The sequence below is a fragment of the Puma concolor genome, chromosome E2 (assembly GCF_028749965.1).
Source record: "Puma concolor isolate L17-30 chromosome E2, mPumCon1.1.hap2, whole genome shotgun sequence".
NCBI classification, from domain to species: domain Eukaryota; kingdom Metazoa; phylum Chordata; class Mammalia; order Carnivora; family Felidae; genus Puma; species Puma concolor.
This window is the reverse complement of record NC_141681.1, coordinates 4,131,466-4,154,430: the sequence shown is the minus strand read 5'-3', so window position 1 is coordinate 4,154,430 and position 22,965 is coordinate 4,131,466. Positions and strand designations below refer to the sequence as shown.

Genomic DNA, 22,965 nt, shown 5'->3' with positions numbered 1-22,965 from the left:
GCGCCCGGAGGGATGAATTCCAGAGGCAGGGAAGGGAAAAGCCTTCTGGAAAGAGATAAGATTTGAGTCCAGCTTTGAAGAGGGAGAGGTGCTCTGGGCCGTGCTGGCTGGAAGGCGAAAGAGAACTTCTGTAGATCAGTGGTGGGGGTCTGGTCGCTGGGCTGGAAGTGGTGCCTGGGCAGACCTTTGCTGCTCCCGGTGGGGCCCCACCCATGCAGGTGACACCCTTGGGCTCGTGGCCTTGGGGAGGGTGGGCCACTCCAGCTGAGGTGCTGCACAGGTCCCCAGGTGTCAGGCTGTGCGTGATGGGTCCCCCACCCCCCAGGGGTGTCTGCAGCAGCAGGTAATTATTACAAACGCTGCCAGGTACAGGCAGACAGCCCGGGTCTGGATCAGGCCTGGATCGAATTTGTGTACCCTAGGCAAGTTAATTAACCTCTGGTCTCCCAGCCAGGCTTTGTAATGGAGGTCACCCGGTCCACCTCAAAAGGCCCAGGCTGAGCTGTCTTGGCACGTGTTGGGTGTTTGGTAAATGGCAGAAGCCATATCCCCTTCCCACCCACGACGACGACGTCCGGGTCCCTGATGCTTATTTGCCGATAAAGGTGCCGAATGAGGTGGCTGCGGCCATGTGACAGTGATGGTGTCCTTGTGTGCTGGGAGCACCTGATCGGGGCAGAGGGCACTATTAAAGTGCTTGAGCGTCCCGCTGGCCCCACAAGGACACAGGATGACAAGGACCAGGACTGTGGGATTCCCTCCGTGGTGCCAAGGGCCCGTCACAGACCAGGGGCTGGCACCTGTGCTGGGACCCGGTGGGAAGCAGTCCCTGCTAGTGCCCACACTCCTGGGAACTTCACCTGGCCCAGGTAGGTGCCCTTGCGGTGGTGGTGGGTTGAGTAGCCGACCACCTCCTGCCTTCTCCATTCTGCGCTGTCCTGAAGCGACCCCCCCCCCCCCCCGCCCCGACAGCACTTTGGCACCGATGTTTGTCGCCTGGTCTCTGAGGGCAGCTGAGGGCTGGCCTGGCACTTTCAGTTTTGTTTCCTGGAGGGCGCTGGCACTTGGCGCGTTTGTTGACTGACTGAATGCCCACCATGGTGGTTAGAGGCACCCGTTTCTTCCCAGCCCATCTCTCTGTGCCTCTCCATCAGGCACCTCCTCCTCAGTTCCTAGCCTCAGGTGGTAGGCAGGTTTAAGAGGTGCCCGGGGCTTGTCCTCGACGGAGGGTTTTTCACCTTTTTGGCCATGCAGACTTAACAGGCTCCAGGAGGCCGGGCTGGATCTGCAGGGATTCATCTTGTAGGGGCTCCGAGCCCGGGGAGGGCGGTAGGAACCCTGCTTTCTGCACCAGGAGGCACAGTTGAGATTGGCAGGGGGCTGACGGTGCAGGGAAGCATACACCCGCATCCTGTCGCCCCTGGCACGTAGGAAGCAGAACCCTGGTGCAGGGTAGGGGCAGGTGTCCCAGCTCAGGGAGCTGTCCCCACGTTGGCCCCCCGTAGGACTGGCCCTGGCACCTTGCCCTTTTACCCCGAACCTTTTGTCTCTGCCTTCTGTTTCCCAGCAAATGGGAAGGAGGGAGGGGAGGTCCTGGGAGGCAGAGCGGTGGGAGCTGCTGAGGAGGAAAGAGAAAGAACGCGCCTTGGAGGGAAATGGAGGGCCGCCAGCCTGAGCCCCGAGTGGCGGGAAATTAGGAGTCAAGCTACAAACCTCGTTAGCGAGGAACGCGGGCTGCAGGAGAGCAATTCCCACCCTTAAACTCGGAGGCCGTGCTCCCGGATTACTAATTTCCTCGAGCTGGGCGCGCTGACAGTGAGTGTCATCCGTCTGCCCCCACCCCCCTGCCAGCCCGCCTGGCGGCCGCCAGCACAACTAAACCGACGCGCACTCCGCCGGCTCGTTGCTGCCCCCCGGTGGTCGCTGGGGTTCCCTGCAGCGTCCCCCCACCCCCACCCCCCTGCCTCCGCGGCGGTGCCGGGCTGGGGAGGAGACTCCAGGTGTGAGCGGCTCCCCTTGCACCAGGGCCCGCGTGACCTTGAGCAACTCTCGGCCTCAACTTCCTCATCTGTGAAACGGGACCGGACCACCCGTCTCGCAATCCAGTGGAACCAGATGTCTACACGGGATAGATCCTCCCAACTCGAAACATGAGCCAAATGATAACCTGAGTGGCGACCCCGCCACTTTTTGCTTAGCTGTCGTGGGCCTCTTCAAACAGGTGGAAGAACCTGGGCCGCCATCCTCACAGGGCCTCCCAGGGTTGAAGGGAAAAAGCGGGTGCTGGGTGTCCGTCCCGGCAGGAGGTATTTGGAGGCCGGCCTGGAGGGCCTGGAAGGGCCAGCTGGGAGGAGCCTCCCCCGCCAGGTGCGAGATGCTCATTTGCATGTGATTCCCCTCCCCTCCCCACCTCCCCCGCAGCCTGAAATTCAGGTGGGAAAGCGTTGGAGCAGCCCCAGAGGTTTTTAATTTTGTTTTTGAGGCCCTAGGCTTGTCGCCGAGCTCTCTCCTGACTCCTCCCTCCCCTGCCCCCGCCGGTGTGTCCCGGCGGGGACGGACGCTTCCCCTCCCCCCGCGCTCTGGCCGCCGGGGCCGCGGTGAATCTGCCGGCCACTGCTGGGCATACATGACCGGAGGCCGCGCTGCGGAGATACCGTGCGGTGCGGTGCGTAAGGCGTCGGGCGGAGGCCGAGGCCCGCAGGAGGCCGGTGGTGCAGGGGAAGCGCCCCTCCCGCGCGGTGTGAGGGCCGGCCGGCGCCCGCAGGTAGGAGCCAGTAACGGCCCCCCGGCCCGGCCTCGCGGGTCCGTTTCCCTTTTCGTTTGTGGTCGGCTCGGAGCCTTGTGCAAGGCGGGGGGCGGGGGCGCGACCCGTGTGCGCCCCCACTCCGTGTGCCCCTGCTGGCGCGAAGTCGAAGGTGGAGCAGGGGAGCGGGTGGCTTGGGGGCGCCCGTCGGGGCCCTGCCCCTCGGCCCGCAGCGGGCACATAGGCGGGTTCGGCTCCCCGCTGGCGCGGGCCCCGAATGCTCCAGGCCCGCCAGCGTCATCTGGAACAGATGGATGGGGGGTGGCAGGCGCCCAGCGCTCCCTCCCATCGCAATCCGGGCTGGCGCGGGGAGGGAGAGAGAGAGAGAGAGGGAGGGAGGGAGGGAGGAAGGCGGGGGAGGCTGGGCCCGCGGGGCGGCAGCGTGCGCGCCTGCCAAGCGCGGCGCGGGCATGTCCCGGGGCAGGTTTGGGGCTGGCTGAAGCGCGGGCTGGCACCCGGGTCCGAAAGTCGAAACCCGCCGCGCGGCGCTGGGGTGGGGGTCCCGCTTTGCCTCCGGGCTCAGAAGTATGAAAGCTGTACATTAGAGACTTTTCAAAAGGGAAGTACAGGGAGAGACCCTGGGGCATCGCAACACTGCCGGGAGCTTGGGACGCGCGCGGGGTCAGACCCCGGGGCGCCGGAAAGCGCCGGGGCCAGGGGCGTTGGGCGAGGCGTGCCCCATTAACCCGGCGCTTCCTGGAGACGCAGGCGGCGCGGGGGTGGGCTACAGGCTCCCGGTCTGCGCCCAACGCCGGTGGGGGCGGGGCGGAGCGGGGGTGGGCTTGGGGGCAGGAAGGCTGGGGCCCGCAGTCCTTCGCCTAGCCGCCTGTGGGTGCCCAGGAATTTCAGGACGCTCCCTGAGTCATTCCAGTCTGTCAAGTGCCTGGGTGAGGTAGGGTGGGGGGGGGGGTGCCAGGAATGGGGAGGCGCTGCGCTGGGGCCCGAGGCCCAGTGGGTCTTGCCAGTTTCTGGAGGCGGGCGGCCTCGCCTCTGACCGCAACCCCAGCTACTTAATGATCCCGCTGGTGGAGCGGCGCCTCCGTGGACTCGTGGACTCCCCAGCCTCTGAGACGTGGGTTCTTGAAAGAACTGCCCCTTGGCCCGGCGTGTGGCCTTCCCAAAAGTTACTTCTAACAACGGGAGGGGGCACTTCCTAGAATTTGGGCACGGGAAGGCGCAGAGGCTCGAGGTTTTCACATTCAACCCTTTCAAGTTGTGGCTGTAAGGTCACGAATCTGGAGGGGCGGCGCACGGCCTATCTTGTGTTGCCCTCACCCCACCCTGCGCCGCCGCCAACAGGCTCACCGGCTCCAAGAAAGTTCTCCTTCCAAAGGCCTCCAGACCATGAGTGTATCCGCTCTTTATTGGGCCTGCTGTGTGCCAGACACTGTTGTAGGCACTGGGGACGCGGTGGTCACGAGACCTGCTAGGGCTCTGCTGGCGTGGCGGTCATGTTGGAACTGACCGCCCCCTACTTGTGCAATTAAGTGGCGGGCCTCGGACACTAGTGTATCTGGGACCCCTGAGCGGTCGAGCCAGGGGCCCCCCGGGAACCTGAGGGTGGCACTTCCCCTACCTGCTAGTGCCCTCGACTCACCTGGCCGGTGAGGCCGGGGAGGGGCGTGTGCCCGCGCGAGTGTACCCGGGCGTCCGTCCGTGCGCGCGCGCGCGTGTGTGTTTGCGGCTGAAACCCGACACCTCCCGCTGGCTGAGGTCAGGGAGCCTGGAGCGAGCCAGTGGCCCGGGAGTGGGCGGCGTTGCGCTTGGGTGTGTCCTCGGCGGCGGCGACAGCAGCAGGTGTTTCTTGGCCGGGGCCCCGGAAGCTCCACCTCCCCAGCGGCCCGAGCCGCCGCCACCGCCGCCGCGCAGCCCGGGGTGAGATAAGCAGTTTAGACAAACACTGGGCGACGGTGGCTCCAGCATGTGTCAGCCGAGGCGGAGCCGCGGGGCCCTGGCATGAAAGGTGAGCGCGCCGCGCTAGGCGGGGGCGGACGGTGGGGCGGGAGGGGGGGGGTGGTCTCCGCAACCCCCCTCCCCAGTCCACCGCGTCTGCTCCTCCAAGTTCGCGGGTTCCGCGGGGTTGGCCGCCAACGGCTCCTGGTCAACTTCCCCCGGAGTGCGAGCGGCGATAAGAGCCGAGCGGGCGGGCAGGCGACCAAAGGCCCCCCCCGCCCGCACGGGTCGGAACCAGGGCGGCCTGGCCCGGGGCGGGGACACAGGCCGCCGCGGGGCTCGGGCTCGGGCTCGGTGGCCGCTCCCGGGGAGGGGCGTGTAAGGGTGCACGCAGCGGGGGAGGGGGACGGGAAGCTAGGGGGCTCTGGGCGAGCTGTCGACGCTCCGGAGCCGGGGCAAAAACTTTGCGGCGGTGGCGGGAGCGAGGGGGGCGGCCGTGCACCCCCACGGCAGGTGCCGGCGGCGGCTGGAAGGGGGGGGGCGGAGCTCGCGGACTGGGGACTCGCGGTTAGGGTTTTTGTCTTGCTCCCCTCCCCCTCCCCTTGGTGCGGGGGAGACCGCCGGGAGGGCGGAGCTGCAGGCTCCCGGGTCTCCGACCCCCACACTCTGCTTCCCAAGGGCCCGCCCCGGGCTCCCCCCACCCCCCGCGTTGGAGCGGTGCTCCCGCCCCTCCTCCTGCCGAAGATGGCTGCCCCAGCCTCGGAGGTGGGAGGGTGGTTGCATCCGCCGCCCCCCACTCTCGAGCTGCCCTTCTTCCCTCCCCAGCCCTTCCTGCTCCGCCTGGATGCGCCTCCCCGCCCCCAGCCCTCCCGGGCCCGCGGCCGCGCTGATGGGCGGCGAGTGGCCCGACCGAGTGGAGCCGATTCAATTATATTGCAGCACCAGAGACACCTCCTCGGCCGCCCGCCCGCCTCTCCAGCAGGCTAATTAAATTCCCTTCGTGGAGGCGGAGCGGGAGTTGGGCTCGCCCTCCGCGGCGGCTCCGGGTGGGGAACCAGTGGACCACTTGAGAAGTGTGCAGTGGAGGCTCCCAGCGCAGGTCGTGGGGAGAAGGGGGGTTCTCGGGACTGGGGGGAGAGATGCCTCGGGCACCTCCCCCATCCAGCTCGCTGGGTCCGGGAGACCCCTTGCGGGAGCGCCGGCTATAAGTTTTGAGGGCTGAGTGCCGGGTGGGGAAGCCGCGCCCCCCCACCCCACCGCAAGCTGGCCCCCAGCTGGGTGGTGACTACCAGCCGGGAGTTGAGTCGATTTGGCCGTTGTTTTGTAAACTAGCCTTTGTCAGTGGAGTGCATCTAAAATACATTAAACCCTTGTTAACCCCTGCGGTGCCTTATCTGGGGCCCACACAGGTCGGGGTTTGGAAACAAAAAGCGAGACCACCAGATGAAAAAAAGGACTCCTTTTGTGAAGGCCCCGGAACAAAGGCTCAGCTACTCTGGGTGGGAATCTCCCGGCCTAAGCCGATTTCCAGGAGGCGGAGATGGTGGGCCAGAAGGTCCTGGTGGGGTGCTTGGCCTGGTTGGCCGGCTGGCCCCTCTCCCCGGGGGACTCTGTGCACCCCCCCTCCCCCGCCGCAGACTGGAAAGCGGAGCGGGGGGTGGGGAACCCCGGGTCAGCAGCCTGTTTATGGGTCTCGGTCAGTGTTACTTAAGCTTGGGGCACGTAAAAGTTGCTCACCCTGTGTTTACAGGCCGTCTCCACCGGTGGGGACGGCGGAACCTGAGGCACAGGCTGCTGCCTGACTCAGCCGGGCCACGCCACAGGTGAGGGGGCCCAGGGCGCAGGCTCCGACCCGGCCTGCTGTGTGTCATCCCTGCTGCCTGCTGTGCCGGGAGTCTCCACCCCGCCCAGGTGGACGCGGGAGCGAGCAGGGCTGGCTCTGCAGAAGCCTGCGCCGATCTCAGTAGTCTGTGTCCGCATGGTCCTGACCCCCGGGTGAAGTGTTGGGGGGAGGGGGTGCTGATGGCCCGCGCTGGGTCGGCTTTGTCACTTCGTGTCGAGGCAAGAGTAGGAACACTGGAAGAAAGGCAAGGTGGGGGCAGCTTGAGCAGGCGGGGTTTTGACACCTGGGAGTTGGCTTTCTGTGAACCCTTGGGAGCCTGAGTCGGGAGCTGGTGAGAGAGCAGCCCCGCCTGCGGAGGAGGGCCGGGGAGAGGGGTTGTGGGGCCTGTCCTGGTTCCAGGCCCCGTCTTCTCTGCGGGGCCAGACTCCAAACAAGGCAGCAAGGGCTGCCCTCTGGTGCAGGCCCTGACCTGTTGGGGACGGCTTTCAGAATCCTGGCTTGTCAAAGTTGCGAAGGGTTTATATAGATCCCCAAGCTTGGTTTTCTAAGCTTGCCGAGTAGCCCGGTGTCCCCGAACCCAGCTAGGCCACAGCCTCTGGGTTCGTGCTCTAGGCTGAAGAATGCTCGGAGTTCCCCAGGTGATTCTGCTGTGCAGACTGGGGCGCAGAACCGGTCCCCTGAGGGGTGAGCAAGCAGAGGGGCTTGGAGGCCAGCACCAGAGCTCACAGCTAGAAGAGGACCCCTCCGGACCCTCCGGTGGCCTGCACAAAAGTGTCGCCTCGGGCAGCCCTCTGGCCGCCAATGACTTCCCTGTCTTTGGGGAAGTTCAGGGGCTTCAGATCCGATAGAGCCTTGTGGTTTCAAAGCAGAAGGCGCCTGTCCCTGGGCTCTGTCCGCATCTCCCACCGGAGGCACCAGAGCAAAGTCTACGCAGCGCCACCCGGTGGCAGACCTGAGTCCTGCACCTCCAAACTTGAGCCCTCCCCAGCTCCGGGGAGTTCCTAAGTGCCCTTGACCCTTGGGCAGGTGCTGTTCTCCTTTCCTGCTCTGGAGAAGGAGGGGCCTCTGGGCTCTGCGTCCCTACCTGAGGGGTGGGTGCTGGTGGCTCCTACTTTTCCAGAAGAATGCAGGCAAGACTTGCCTGCTACCTATCTTCTTGCCCCAGGGACTCGCAGGGGCTTGCGGAGTCAGCCAGCAAGGCCGGTTTTTCCTGGCCCCGTCTGAAGGCTTGGAATTCCCAGCTTGGGTTACTCGACGTCCACACTGGGCTGGGAGCACGTTAATTATCTTTGTTATGGCAACACAAGCTGCCTGCCTGTCCCCCCCCCCCCCCCCCCTCCGGTGTGCCGGGAGAGCTGTTTTTTAACCTGCAGGGATCCGTGTTTCAGGTGACATTTCAGCTTGGCCGCTGCGCGTTCATTCCCCGCCTCTCTCGGAGCGCAGCGTGGCCCCCCTCCCCCCAGCTGCCAGCTTCACTTCCCCACACTGGCCCTTCTCCCGGCCGAGGCCACAGGCGGCGGGAGGCGACGTTTCAGAGTGTCCCTGTCAATGAGAATTTATTGAGCGCCTCCTATGAACCCAGCCGGCGCTCGCCGCTGGGAGGTGTAGGGACAGATCACACAGGAGCGGCCCTTTGCACACCTGCCAAAACTCAAGCCCGGGGCCTTTTAATCTCCCCTTTGCAGCTTCTCCCCACCACCAGGCACTCGTCCCCGCCCCCTTCAGGACGGAACCCCGCAGCCCTCCCACTCCCCCCACTGAGTTTGTACAGGCTGGCCCTGTCCCTGGCATTCTCCAGGCGGCTCCGAATCTCCGGGGGGCCCCGACACCAGCCCCCCTGCCTGCCCTTCTGGAGGCCTTGAGCATAGCATGTTCCCAAGTTCAGAGAGGAAGCGACTGTGGGGCCAGGGGAAGTGAAAGCAGCTTCTGGGGAGCATGGGATGGGGGGGCAGGAAGTGGGGGTAAGGAATTCCCCCCCCCTTGGGGAAGGTGATCTGGGGTCCTCCCCCGGAAGCCTTTTTGCCCCCGAATCGGATGGGGCAACCCCGTGAACCCCAACAAACATCCCCTGGGGACTGGCACCACCTCGCCTGACCGGGGCAGGTGGTGGGGAATGACCGTGGGCGCGGAGGTCTCTGGCCACCCCTGAGACCCCATCCCCAGGTCGCTGGAGGGCTCTCGTGTGTGCCTGGGGTGGGATCCCGAAGGCGGTTCTCCCCCGGCCTGGGTGTGCCGCACGCGGTTCCCCTAAGGGGGCCTGCGGAGTTGTATTTGGATGGATGGCTTCTGTGCCTGTCTGGAGCTCTGGCCAAGCCTGCCGTTTCTGGAACTGGTTCCTCCGGCTTGAGAACTTGACATATGTGTGGAATTGCACGTTGCAGCGTCTCTGGGGCTGCCAGACCTGGGCACGGGGCATCCCTCCAGCTGTCTCCCGTCTGTACCTTGGGGGCGCGGACACCTTCCCCGGCTTGAGGATTCAGGTGACAGGTGTGCCACGCACCTGTGAAAGGGCACCGCAGAGAGAAGCTGTAAACCTCGTAGGCGTGGGGTAAGCCCCCAGCGAGCCTGGAGGGGGCGCCTGGGTGGCAGCGTCCCCCTCTGTGTGTGATCTCGTGCGCGGCGCTTCTCTGGGCCTTGGTTTTCTCATCTGTAAAATCGGGTGGCAACTGAGGACACCTGTGTCCTCAGGCTCTTGGAGGTCAGGTGCTCTCTTAGAAAAGCTCGGGGCAGCGCCTGGCACAGAGGCTGCTGTATGAGGGTTTGCCGGAGAAAGCACCCCACGTCCTCTCCTTTTCGGTGACCCCAGGCCTTAAATTATAAAAGCTGGAAGGCCCCGTTCTCCCCGCCCTGCATCTTGCAGTCGCTCGGTGTAGGGATGGGCTGCAGCCACTTTTCCGACCAACACAAAGGCTCGAGATGTCAGATCAGCCCCTGCTGACCCTGCGGTGCCTGGGCCGCACCTGCCCCCACGGACTCCAGCCACCCTGCACGTGCGCACCTCCCTTTTCCAGCCGACTTGTCCCTCCCCCCGGCGCTGCCCTTCCCGTGCTCAGGTGGCGGGTGTGTGGCCTCAGGCAGCAATAAAAGGAATCGATCGGTGAGCTTTTGGTCAGGGCGGTATCGACGCCGGGCAGGTTAAGCCGTCCCGAAGGAAAATCTCTGTGTCAAACTGAGGAGGACCAGGCCTCCGCGCGGGGTGGGCAGGGGCCTCCTCTGTGCTGACCCCCGAGGTGATCCAGGGCCCCGTCTGGTGCGCCACCCAGCCCCTGCGGGGGGTCGGACAGATGCCTTCGTGTGACGCGGGGCGCGGACTGGTGTTGGCGCAGTGTGTTCCCTTGAGGGCCTGTGAGGTTGGGGGTCAACCCCATCTGGCCATTAGCCTGGAGAAATGGGGGCCCCAGGGGGGCTCAGGCCCACCGACCTGTCGCTGGTAATTGGCAGAGAAGGAAGAGGCAGCTAAGCGATGGGAGCTGGGAGCGGCTTCATCCCGCTGAGTTCCTCCGGTGCGTTTATCTTTGCGTTTTGGTTACTGTTGTGTGTGTGACGCAGGTGTTACGTGGGGTACATGCGGTACAGGTGACCTGGGGGCTTTGTCTGTTCATTGACTAGACCAGGCGGCCCTCAGGGAAGATACAAAGTTGGATACAAAGCCAAAGTTCTTAGCCGCCTGCCTGGGAACATCGGAGGGACCTCTTTTTGTTTTTTTCTATTTTTTTTTTTTTTTTTTAACGTTTATTTAGTTTTGAGAGCAAGACCTAGTGTGAGCAGCGGAGGGGCAGAGAGAGAGAGGGAGACACAGAATCCCAAGCAGGCTCCAGGCTCTGAGCTGTCAGCACCAACCCGGATGCGGGGCTCGAACCCGTGAACGGTGAGATCATGACCTGAGCTGAACTTGGATGCTAAACTGACTGAGCCACCCAGGTGTCCCCTCTTTTTTTTTTTTTAAGTTTATTCTGCGACAGAGCGAGAGGGTGCACAAGTAGGGGAGGGGCAGAGAGGGAGAATCCCAAGCAGGTTCCGCACTGTCGGTGCAGAGCCCTACGTGGGGCTCGAACTCCCGAACCAGGAGATCACGACCTGAGCTGAAGTCAGACACTTAATCACTTAATCGACTGAGCCACCAAGGCCACCCCATGGGAGGGACTTCTGTGTCCCTGAAGCTGCAGGGCTGTCTGCTTGCCCCCTGCCGTCTGGAGTGGGGGATTCACAGCTCAGAAAACTAAAGCATAGATAGCATCTGCCCCCCCCGCACCCCCCGTGGGATGCCTGCAGCCTTTCACGAAGGGTTTCCAGTGAGCTCTGCTCAAGCTCCCAAAGGGGTTAGGAGGAGCGGCCTGGGATTCTGTGTCCAGGCCTTGCCTTTCTGAGCACGTGTAGACTCTTAGCATCCTGCACTTTCTGCCTAAATATGTCTTGTAACATTTTATAAGACCGGAGGGCCTCTTTAATAGGATCGCCAGACCCTGCAGCCTGTCACTCGGGCACAGGCCGTGCGTTTTACCCCCGATAGCTGGTTTCCGAGTTGAAACCGATAGGCCAGCGTCGAGTTCCTCCTCCTGCTGTGCTGTGCCTGGCGGGGGGCCCACGCCAGCGCGTCTGCGTCTGCAGCCGGGGTCCGCTGCACATGTCGGGGTTTCCTGCTGCCACCAACAGCTGCCCCCGCACCGCACGCCGGGAGCCCCCCCCCCCCCCCCCCAAAAGGTGCGTTCACACCACGGGACCTGCCTGCGGACTAGCTGCGAAGAAGGGAAAAGACCGAGGCGTGAAGGTTTGACATCCTTGACGATGTTGCCAGATGGCTCCAGGAGCGGTTGTGGGGATGGTGTTGCTGCCCACCCGCAGCGGCCCAGACCGTTCTCGGCCCGGTTCTGGCTCATTGGGCTTCTCTCTGCACACCGCCCCAAGGGGCCTTGGCCCCCAAGGGCGTTTGCTGACCCCATGAGCAGAAGAAAACCCTTCGTGTGGCAAGTACCTGTTCCTCAGGCTTCTGTGGCACCCACGGTGGGTCCTCGGGGTAGACCGGGCTGCTGCTTGCTCTGTGACCCCGGGGAGCGGGGTTCGAGGTTCCAGAGGGTGAAGACTGGTGCCCATAAGGTCCAGTTCTGGGCCCCAGCATCCTGCTGGGGTTCCGGGAACCTTACAGGTTCCCGGTTGGAGCTGTAGAGAGATTTGTGTTTGTTTTCAGAAGTAAAGGATTATTTAGGCCCGGACAGTCAGCTCCTGGGCAGTTGACGGAGGACATTTGGGGACAGAAGGACGTTCCTGGCCTGGCCTGTGGCAGGGTTAGGACTGGGAGCTCGTGGTAACTGTTGGTAAGTGACGGCCCTGTGACCGGATCCATTTTGGCCGCAGGATGGTTGTTTTCTCGGGGGTGGGGGGGCATTCAGTCCACTCTGGGCATAGTACACAGGGCTTTGAGGTTGGTAGATGAGCCCAGGAGGAAGTACCATCAGAACCTGGAGGTTTCTGGATCTTTTTCTTGATATTCTGGGGGTTTTTTTGGTTTCTTTTTGCCTGGGTGTGTAACATGGGGGAAAGGGTGTTAATACTCACGGTCTGATACATAAGGAGATCTATGCTGTCGGAGCCTATGACCTGTGTTCACAGACGTCACTCATACGGGTGGGCCTGGCTTGTGTGGATTTGGTAAATCTGTATGCAGAATTCGGTAGGTACATTTTCAGCGGGAGAGGCTGTATAGTCTGCCCCTTTGACCATCACGATAACGGGCCTTTTTTACAAAAGCAAAACTCTGTTGGCCTGAGCGCGCTGGCTTTGAGCCAGGCAAGGCCCCCCCTGCAGCTGACACACGTCAGGATCACGGCCTCCTTGCTGGCGGGCCCTCGCCCCCAAGTCTGAGTGTGGAGGGGTTGGTGACCTCTTCCTGCTGAGTCTGGACGGAGTCAGGGTGTCGGTGACATCTGGGCGGAGGGTCCCGGCCGCACACGTTTGTCAGTAAGCCCCTGTGGATGCTGTTCGTTGCCTGAGCACACGTCTTTCCAGAGCTGGGGAGACCCACGCTCCATACTGAGCACGCAGACCGGCCTCAGACCATGGGGAGCAGTGGGGACCTGGGACAGGTGCCCCTCTCAGGATGATGGGCTGGTGGCTTCTAATGTTGTAAGAGAAACCGGCATCTTCGTTTTTTAACTTGAAACCTTCCATTTCGAATTGTCCATTGATTCCCCTTTAAGCAACATGACGTCAGGCCAAATAAAAACAGGTTGACGGGTAAAAGGAGGCCTGCTTAGCCTCTGCCCCACTGCCTCTAGTCCCCCGCTCTCCCCCCACCCAGTCCCATTACCGATAGGGAAACTGAGGTTCGGACCACCTCGCAGCGCCCCGCTGAGAAGTGGTGTTGGGAGCCAGACTGGGAACTGGTCTTCTGGGTGGTTTTTCAACCCGCAGTTCAGTCCCCTGCCTCAGCCCCCGGGTGGTCCTGCAACGTGAGCCCCCAGAGCCGGCCCTTTCCCCCCCTTCCCTCCCCCCCCCCCCCCGCTGGTCTGAGGACCTGCCAAGATGTGCCCATGGCCCGGCGTACCTGTATCTCTGTTCTCTTGCCTCTGGGGGCTGGGGCTGCAGGTGCAGACAGCTTTTGTCCACACCTACTCTGTGCTGAAGCAACCGTGCTCTCTTGTGCCTCCCTCACCGGAAGCAGGCGTCAGGCAGGAGCTGTTCCAGCAGGGACCGCTGGCGCCCACACCCACTGCAGTGAGGGGGCAGGAGGCAGGGCCCAGGCTCTGCTTCTCCAAGTCTGGACTCCCTCACCCCCCCCCCCCCCCCCCCGCCATCAGCTTTTGTCCATTTAGAAGAAAGACCTGGCCTTGACCCCTGCCCTCCTGGCCTCTTCCCCACCTGCTGCCCCGTGGAAAGTTGGAGGCTTTCAGTGGCCGCCTCCTGGCTGGGTTGGGTTTCTCTCCTTCGGGACCTCTCCTCTGCTTCGGACACCTTTGGCCCCCACCGGCTTCCTGCACCCCGTGCCTCTGGAGTGCACTGAAAGGGCTCCTTTGTGGGCAAGACTCAGCTCGGAGGTGGCCTGGTTAGCTCAGATGCCAACGGGCACATAAAAGGGTCCCAGTCCGGGGTTGTCACCTGGGCCTCAGGTGGCTGCAGGGTGGGTACCCTCCAGCCAGGAGCTGTGGGGACCTGCGGGGGGGGGGGGGGATCCCAAAATCAGATCCTCGTCCTCACTCCCGGGCCGTATGCCGACCATAAAATGGGTATGGCACAGAGGCGGGTGCCCTCCAAGGAACCGGCCGTCACAGGACTGGGGTCTGCAAAATGGGACGTGACCCCAGTGACTGACCCTCCCCCATGTCTTCTCATATTTAAAGAGAGGCTGCCCATACAGCAGCAAGGAAAAACTGGGTTCAGGTCCCGGCCTCTTGACGTGCAAGCCTAGACGAGGGCGCAACTGTCCCCGCCTCTGCTTACCCACCTGTAGAGTGGGAGTAAGAGGCAGGCCCCTCGGGATAATTTGTGGTGGGGGGCTCCTTGGCCCCGGGACCCCCGGTGGCCGCCCGCCTCCAGGAGGTGTGGGGAAAGCACAGGCATGGGGTGGGAGGGATCTCCCTCTCCTGCCGCGGGGACTCCGGGTGGCCTCTCTGACCTCGCTGCCTGCTGGGTCTGTTCAGGAGTTACTGCGTGATGTGAAGCTCGGGGCACAGCAGTCCCTGCGATTACGGCTGCTGTTCCCGTCTGGTGTTCGGGAACGACTCCTGGGGTCCCGGATGCTGGGCTGCAGCCTTGACCCTGTCTCTTGGCCTTCTCTTGCTTTATTAATCGTATGCCTCCCCGCGGCTGTGGTTCCTGCCTCGGCCGCCCCCTCGGGATGGCTGGCCGCCCCCTGCCGCTCCAAGCCGATCATCTGCCCAGGCTCCTCCAGACGCCGCAGCCGCTTAGAGTAATCGCTGTCAAATGTCGCTGCCATCTGTTGCCTGACTTCTGTCCGTCGCTTCCCCCCCCCCCACCCCCCCCCGGGCCTCTGGCTCTCCTGGTCTTTTGCAGCCTTGAACCTCCACCCCTAGACTGTCCTTGGCCATCTCTGTGGCCACCTGGTTTGTGGCTCCCACTGGGAGGGGGCACCCCCTCCCAGGAATCTCCGCCTCACCCCTGCTGGGTTTGCCCCTTGGCCCAACCCGCTCAGCTGTTACCTGGTACACAGGCACCAAGTGACCAGTATGTGTGTGTCGGGGGGGGGGGGGGGGGGTCCTGTCCTGAATGCTCCTGTCTCCTGTTTTCCCTAGAATCTGGATTCCGCTTCCCTTCTGCACCCCTTCCCCCCCCCCCCACATTACTAACATGGCAGTGGGGGGAGGGTTGAGGCTGGGGAGAACCCTAAGCGTCCCCCACCCCACCCCGTTGTGCACCATTCACGGCTGCTGCGTGGGCATTCTGTGCCCTGGGCTGAACCCCACTCGGGGTTTACGGTGGCCGTCGGGTGACCCTGGAAATTTGCTTTGGAAACGATCCCCCTGTGGTGCCGGCTCTGTGGGGGTGAGCTCTTGTTCTCATTGATTGGGGTTCTGGAGGAGCTCATAAGCTCCTGCCTTTGGCATTCTGTAGTGACCTCACACTGCTGAGTGACAGGTCTGCGGGGAGGTGGGGGGGGGGGGTGGCGGCCGTGTGGGAAAGCCAGCCGCCTTGTTACTTGTTTCGTTCCGGACCAGGGTCTCCCGTGGGTGCACAGGCTGGCCTCCCCCTCCCTGCTCCTTGCTCTGTCTGCTGTCCTCTCTTGTTCCGGGTCAGGATCCCTGCCATCTGCTGGGGCCTTAGCCTTGGGGAGTTAGTCCGGTTCTGGGACTTGGCACCAGAAGGAGGCCCCAGTCCCCTTAGGAACCTGCAGCCGGAGGGGGGCTGTCCTGAGCTGGAAAAGGACACCGGGCCTAAGCAGGCCGTCCTGTGCATCCGGACAGGAAAACCTTCCGGACTCCCCCACCCCCACCCCCACCCCCAAGAAAAATTGCTTCGTGCGAGTGAGCTCAGAACACGCCGAAGGCAAACAAAATAACGAATTTATTATGAAGCCGCACAGGCTCCCAGGATCACGTGGCACCCCACACCGCAGCCGCCCACCGGTCCCGGTCTCCGTCTCCAGGGCAGGGTGACCCTGGCCTCGTTAGGGCTGCGGGAGCCTCACCCCTTTGGGGGTGTGGGGCTCACCAAGCACGTGGCTCGCCCCCCCCCCACCCCCCACCGAGCCTGGGACGCTCTGTATTTGTTCACAAACATTTCTTCCGGTGGTAATGAAAAATTACCAGGAGGGGCGATTAGAGCATCCAAGTCCAGATTGGGCGCGAGGGGCAGGAGAGCCAGGGCCCCGCTGGGCCCTGCCCCGCGGGGTGTAATTACCCCAGGGGGGGCCGTCAGGGGGAAGGGGCGGACTGGTGCTTGAACCCGGAGCCAGCAGAAAATTCATCTCAGCTATTAGCTTGTAATTACAGAGCAGGGAGGGAGCGGGCCGAGGTCTGGTGCCGCGGATGAGCCAATGAAAGGAAGCAGTAATTACGGGGTCTGCGGGAGGCCGTTGTGCTGATTAATACGCCCTCCACCGTCGCGCAGAGGAGGGGGCTGGGCGGGGGGCTGTATTTAATGGAGTGTCGGGGGGCCTCCCCCCCATTGAAGTCCTGCCTCTGGGAGCTTTGGGTCCATTCCGTAGGACGGGAACAAGGTGGGTTTCTGGAGAACAGAGACCGTCAGCCGCACTGCACTTGGATTTTCCTTCCTTGCCTTTTTTTTTTTTTTTTTTTTTAAGCTTTGTGCTGCTTCTGGCCATATTAGAAACGTAGGCAGAAGAGGAAAAGTATCGATCAAAGACACCACCTCGGGGAGGAGGAGGAGCGGGAACCGAGAGGGCCTCGCCTGCCCGGTGGCAGCTCTGAGACGGGGCGCCCTTTGCCTCCGCAGACCGGCCCTGTCCGTGGAGTGGGGGCCGGGGCACTTTGTGGGTGCGGACAGCCCGGTGGGGTTTGCTCCCTTCCTGCCCTCGACCTCCGGCATCGCGGTGGGCTCTCGGCTGTGCTGGGACCCGGGGGGCAGAAAGCTGAGGCTCGGGGGGTGGGGGGGGCGTCCTGGCCCCTCAGTGCTAAGGGGCCCGGGAGCGGTCACGTCTCACCTCTGGTGGGATCTCTCCTCCTGGGGGCTGGAGCCCTGTCCAGAGGAGGGCAGCAGGGGGGCCGCATGACCCAGTCGCTCCTGAGCCGCCCCCCGCCTTGGCCGGTCCCCGGGCCCTCATCCATCATCGGCCTCCCCACAGTGGAGCTTACTCCCAGCTGTTAGGATAATGAATTTACATGAGCTGATAATGTAGACAAGAATTCAGGCAGCGGCCAGGAGCACAGAAGCTAATAAGCACCCCTCTAATGAGGGCACGGGGAGCAGGTACCCCACATTCCTCCAGGGCCTCCTGAGGTGCAGGGGCCACCCCAAAGCCCGCTGTCCCCTCGGCCCACCCCTGGGGACGCCCCGGCCTCAGCCAGAGAACACCTGTGTGGGAGGCCGGGCTCGGCCTCCCTGGGCAGGGCCTGGGGGGCAGAGCAGGGGGGTGTGGGCCCTGAAGTGACCCCAGCCCGTGACAGAGGGGCAGGGTGGGCGGGGGCTCCCCCGAGGCTGCGTCGAGCCGCTGTAGATCCGGGACGACCCTTTGCCAGGCGTCAGGGGCCCTTGAGGTTGGCCTGTGCTGGGTGCAAGGGTGCTGCCACCCCAGCCGCTGGTGGTCCCCCGTCCCTGCCCTCCCGGCAGCCTGCGGGTGCGCCCGCACACGCTGGGGAGCAGGGCTAAGTTTAGCTCCTTAATGAAGTGTCTGGGTTGGGATTCTATTTTAAGTGACCTGACATCAGCAGGAGCTTTCTTGGCTCACAGCGCCCCTGGAGCCCACGGCCGACACCAGAGCAGAGATGCTGGCTTGGGGGGACCCCTTCCCCCCAGGAACCCAGGGGGGCTCCTGCCTGAGCCCAGGGAGCAGGTGCCAGGCTTTGAGGAGGGGAGGGCAGGCTCAGCTGGGAGGGCAGGTCACTTGTTGCCAGCAGGAATGTGACCTTGCCGTTCAGGGGGGCAGCTGCCCCAGGGAGGGGGGAGGGGCCAACAGGCAGGGGCCTCCTAGCTCCCTCAGCCCCTGCACCTCGCCAGGGGAGGCCCCGGTCGGGGGGACACCCTGGGCTTCTGAGGGTGTGCCAGTTTCATGTCGGTGACTCTCTATCTCTTTGGCGACACCCACCACCCCCGCGTTTTCAAAAGCCTGGTTCCTTGCAGAGAAATTACGACGTAGGCACAAGGACAGAAGTGAGACCTTCGCTCCCCTCGCCGCGACTGAAGACACCCCCCCAACACCTTAGGGGGCGTATGATGTCTTGGGGTCTGGCCTGGGATTTGTCCGGTGGCCGCTGACTGCCTGTCCCAGCACCTCTGCCACCGTGCCCGGCGCTGTCAGCTGGCGGTCACAGCAGGTCCACTCGGGTCACCAGCTGGCCAGCCTGTCACATGGCCACCGAGCAGTGACCTCACATCTGCTCCTGGGCCTTGGGGACCGGTCACTGGGATGTGGAATAACCACGTTGCCTACCCTCACTTCCCCACCCCTCGTCCCTATCTTGACATCAGTGTGCGGTGTGGGCTGCAGGGCAGAATGGGTTTGGATCTGGGCCCTGACCACTTTAGCATAAACAGGACACAGGTGCCGTGTTCCCGGGATCTCAGTCCCGCCGTTAACCATCTGTCGGCCTGTGGATCCAAGCGTGTCTTGCCCCATCTGTAGAATGGGCACAGTGACGCCTTTCTGATAGGATTGGGGACTAAAGAGGCTGGCTCTCTAAGGAGTAAGGGAGCAGGGAGGCCGCAGTTGATGGTCTCTGATGGCATCGGGGGGAGGGGGCCGCTTTGGAGACTGTGGGTAAAGTCACAGGGTATTTGCAGATGGTTGAACGTCTGCAAGTTCTGCCCGAACTGGCCTCCAAGAAGGAAAGGGGATGGGGAGAGAACTGGAGAGGGCAGTCTTGGTCAGTGGAGCGTGTGGTGCCACTGCGTTGGTTTTCCAAAGCTGCGTGACAAACTCTTCCCAGACTTAACAAACATTGGCGGGGGGGGGGGGGGGGAGGTCCGCGGGTGACTCAGCTGGGTGGGTGGAGCTCAGAGTCTCAGAGGAGGCTGGGATCCAGCTGGCGGCTGGGGCTGCGGTCTCATCCGAAGGCTCCACCAGGCTGGGGGAGAGCCGCGGCTTTTGTCCGGAAGCATCCTTTTCCCCGAAACGCGGGAGTCTCTGCAGCCTGCTTGAGTGCCCTCAAGTGATTCAAGAAGGGGGGTGGGTGGCACAAGGCCACGGCGCCTCTGGTGGCCTGTTTTTGAAAGGGACAGACTGTGTCTTCCACCAAACTCCGTTCATTAGAATTAAGTCTGTAAGTCTGGCCCGCATTTGGGAGAAGGGAATTAGTCTGTGCCTCTTGAAGGGATTAGGTGGACGTATTTTTAAGCTACTTTGGCGAAAAGTATTTTAGCCGTGTGTATGTGCGTGCATGTGCCTGCCTGTTTATCCCTCCCGAACGGGTGTCACGGTCAGGCCTTGGACTGGGCAGCTGCTGTGTGGGCCAAGGAGACAGGGTTCGAATCCTGGGCGTGCTGCTTGACTGTGTGGCCTCGAACCGTCTGTATGACCGGGACCAGGCTGTGAACAGCTCCCAGGATGCTCTGAGGTCTGTGGGGCGGGTGCGGTGTGGGCGGTAGGTGGTGGTTCTGCTGGCCTCTCCCAGGCCCATTGGGAGGCGTCCCAGGAGGTGACTCAGCCAGGTATGTGATGTCCCCTGCGGTCCCTCCTCGCACACATCGTCTCCCCGGCAGCCCTTTGTAGGGACAGCTTTCCGTGCGTGCTTCACCAGGACCGGTGGGGCCCGGTGCGCTTTATCCCGGGCCTCATCCCCCACACAGGCTCCGTTTTACCGCGTAGCACCTCCGACTGGTGGATACGCTCCCCAGAGCTATAGCCATCGGCCCGCCGGGTGTGGGTGCTGCACGGGGCCGGGGGGGGGGGGGAGGACTTAGGTACCGCCCGCATCAGCGTCCACCCACTCAGGAACGCGGAAGTGGCTCCCTGCCTAAGGCATGCATACTAGGGTGTGCAGTCCCCAGCCCGGGGAGGGGACAGTGACATGGGCTTCTGGTCCACAAAGCCAGAAGCTTGTGTCCTGCCTTGCGGAGACCGACTTGTGTGGCCTTGGCCAGCCCCCTTGCTCATCTGGACCCTTGGTTCTGCCCTCTCTGCAGGCTGATGGACTGTATGTTAAATGGCCCCTGGCGTGCCAAGCACGCTCTGAAACCCCTTCATGTAAATTAATTCCTTGAGGCCTCTCAAGATGAACCCCACGAGGTAGACTCTGTCTTTTCTCCGTTTTGTAGACAAGGAGACCGGCCCAGAGAGGCAGTGACTTGGTATCTGGCAGCCGAGTGAATGCAAGACTTGACCTTCGGGCCCCCACTTCCTTACTCCGGGACCGTGGCCACGCCTCCCCCGCCGCACTGCCTACTGGAGGAGGGGCTGGCCGGCTGCTGGGTTCACTGAGAATGACCCGTGTCTGACGCCCGCATGTTTCTGGCGATCAGGCTGGGGGGGGGGGGGGTGCGGAACGCTGGACCCGCTGGAGGGTCGGGTTTCTCTGCTGGGGTCCGCCTGCCCGCCCGCCGCCGTTCCAGAAAGAGGAGGGCGCGTGGGTTAGCCTGGGGTCCGCGCTGCCTCGGCCGCTCAGTGGAACTGTTGCCTCAGAGCACCGCTGACCAGCCACCCACGTGACCTGCCCCCAGCCTGGCCATGGGGGTCCTTGGTTCCCATGCGCAAGCCTTCACCCGAGAGCATGGCGTTCCCCCAAGCTCACACCTGCCTCAGTATTGTCTTTTCTGCACCGGCCCGCTCGCAGGAGAGCCGTGGCTCCCGAGGACCCTCCCCGGATGACCCTGGGCGTTCCTGGAGCCTGCCCCTCCCAGGTGTCCGTCTGGGGGGTTGGAAGTCAATTTGCTTCTTTCTGCTCACGACCTGTGGCCCCTGCCAGCTGGGAGGCCATTGGCCTTGATTTACACCCCTGGAGTGCACCTACAGCAAGGGGGGGGCGGGAGCGGGGCCCGGCTGGGCAGGTGCCCCGAGAGGGCAGGGAATGTTAATGGAAAACTTATTTATGGTGCGCCGCCTGATACGGAGCTGGGCCTTTATTGATCGACCACTCGGGAGGCAGTTCAGCCTCCTCGTTGACACGTAGATGGGACTTGAAAGGGCTGGGGGCCCGTGGGAAGGTGGCCGTGTCCTCCCCCATGGCGTCGGGTATCACCCTGGCGGGCACTGGCTCCTCAGCTCCTTGGACAGTGAGGCCTGAGCCCGGTCCCCAGCGGGAAGCGGGGTTTCCCAGCCATGGTGGTTTAGAGCCACAGTTTTTAGCCTCCAGGCAGCATCCGCGGGGTGGCCGGGTCCCCTCCCCCACGTCTCCCGCGACTTCCGATGGGGCTGTTCCGCGAGGCACCTGTGCGGGTGGACACCCACCGGGATCCCGCGTGGGGTCAGATCCCGGGTCTGCGCTGCCTGCCCGCGTGTTCTCTAACACGCGGGCAGGAGCAGAGTCAGGTTCGCCAGCGTCGTTGGGGTGGGGGGCAGGGTGCGCGTGGGGCTGGCTTCGTTACCGTCAGCGCGGCCCTCTCCCTTCCCGCTGGGTCCTTTCCATCGCCGTGTCTTCCTGTCCCTCGCGCCCATCTTGGGTGACGCCGGTGGGTGTTCCGGGCTGTGGGATCTTGCTGTCACTGGGGTCCCGGGGACGCTTGAGGCTCTGATGACGGATCTGGGGTTTGGGGGTGCCGTGAGCCCTGCTTTCTCTGCCGCGCCGGCTCTGCCCGCTTTGCCTGTCCCGCCGCGGCCGCCCGGGTCTGCTCCTGCCCCCCCTCCCTGCATGCTGCTTGCTGGCCCCGGACCCCCTGGACCCCGCGGACCCCCCCCCCCCCCGCTCTGGTGCTGGGCCCTCCTACTCTCTGGGTGACCTGGTTCTTCTTTTCCTGTTTCAGGCATGAGCCATGAGCCCAAGTCCCCTTCACTAGGGATGCTTTCCACCGCGACCAGGACCACCGCCACCGTCAACCCCCTCACCCCCTCGCCGCTCAATGGCGCCCTGGTGCCCAGCAGCAGTCCCACCGCCGGCAGTGCGCTGTCGGCCCAGGTCGCGCCGTCCTCCAGCTTTGCCGCCGCGCTGCGCAAGCTCGCCAAACAGGCGGAGGAGCCCAGAGGTAAGAGGCGCAGCCCCTCCTCCCGCCAGGCCTCGGGGGAGCGGGTGCGGCGGCGGCCGGGGCGGGAGAGCCGCGTCCTTGGGGGTCTGGAGGCAGGGCGCTTGCGCCCTCGCGGCTGCTCAGGTGTCTCTCCTGCTGCTTCGTTCCAGCGGTGGGGGTGGGGGCGGGGGGCAGCACTGTCCCGGACCCCCCCGCCTCACCTGGCCGCCTGGGCTGTGCTTCTGCTTCCCGTTCCCCCCGCCGCTGCCTCGGTCCGGCCTGGGCTCCAGGAGGCATCGCGGGGGTGGCCGGCGGTGGGGAGGGTGGGTGTGCCGGGCCCCCTCCCTGGGAGCCCGCGGTTCCCAGGCGACGCGGCGGCTTCGGGCTCTGCTGCCCACTCCAGGCCCCGCAGGGAGCGCGTCTCTGGAAACCCGCTGGGTCTCGGGGTCGGGGTGGGAGGGGGGGGGTCTCTGGGACGGCTCCCTTGACCCGGACCGTTACTGCTTAATGCGCTGAGGCAAGGATTGTGGATGGGTGGGTGCTCCCCGGAGGTTTGGAGCCCCGGCTCCTGGTGTCGCTTGGGTGGTGACAGGCTGTGTGGCTTTGGGGAAACGCTGACCCTCTCTGAGCTTTGATAGTCATACCGTGAGGCTCTCTGTGCCGCTGGCTTCGGGCGCTTCTGGGGATGGTCATCCAGTTGTCCGTGTTAGTCCTGGTCAGGGGCTGCTGGCTGGATGAGTCGGGTCGGAGGCGGTCTGTAGCGGGGGCCGCGGGGACTCCTGAGCAGGCCTCTCCCCCAGCCTGTGGACTTGCTGCTCGGAGGTGGGGCTGACCTCTGGGCAGACAAAAGCAGGGACCCGAGTGTCTCTGCCTGCTGGGTGCCTTGCCCGAAAGATCCAGGGCTTGGTGTCCAGGGCCCTCGGCGGGGGAACGCGGGTATGGGAAGGAAGTGTGTCTGTTTTCACAGGCCCCCGGGCCTGCAGCTCGGCGGACGGGACGTCTGCCCTGACCGGGACGGGCTGGGGGTCTCCTGGGTTCACAATCTCGCCTCCTTCCGGTCGTTGGGCGGAGGAGGAAGCGTGAGGGGATGAGCTTAGGATTGACAGGGTGGGCGCGTGCCCGGGAAGGGCAGCCGCTGGGGCCTGGTTTCGCGTCCGCCCGCTGTGGGCCGCTCCGTCCACCTGGGCCCAGCGTGGCCGCTGGT

At 63.9% G+C, this 22,965-nt stretch overlaps 1 protein-coding gene across 6 annotated transcripts in view; it reads left to right on the top strand.

Moving 5' to 3' along the window:
* Nucleotides 1-22,965, top strand: part of GSE1 (Gse1 coiled-coil protein) — a 389,746-nt gene that overhangs the window by 334,851 nt on the left and 31,930 nt on the right. For 5 of the 6 annotated variants that reach the window (XM_086688769.1, XM_086688768.1, XM_086688766.1 and 2 more), the window contains exon 3: nt 21,564-21,782. The exons of the other annotated variant lie outside the window; for it this stretch is intronic. In XM_086688769.1, coding sequence (XP_086544895.1) covers nt 21,564-21,782 — 219 coding nt within the window. The remainder of the gene's footprint in view (nt 1-21,563; nt 21,783-22,965) is intronic. 6 annotated transcript variants of the gene reach the window in all.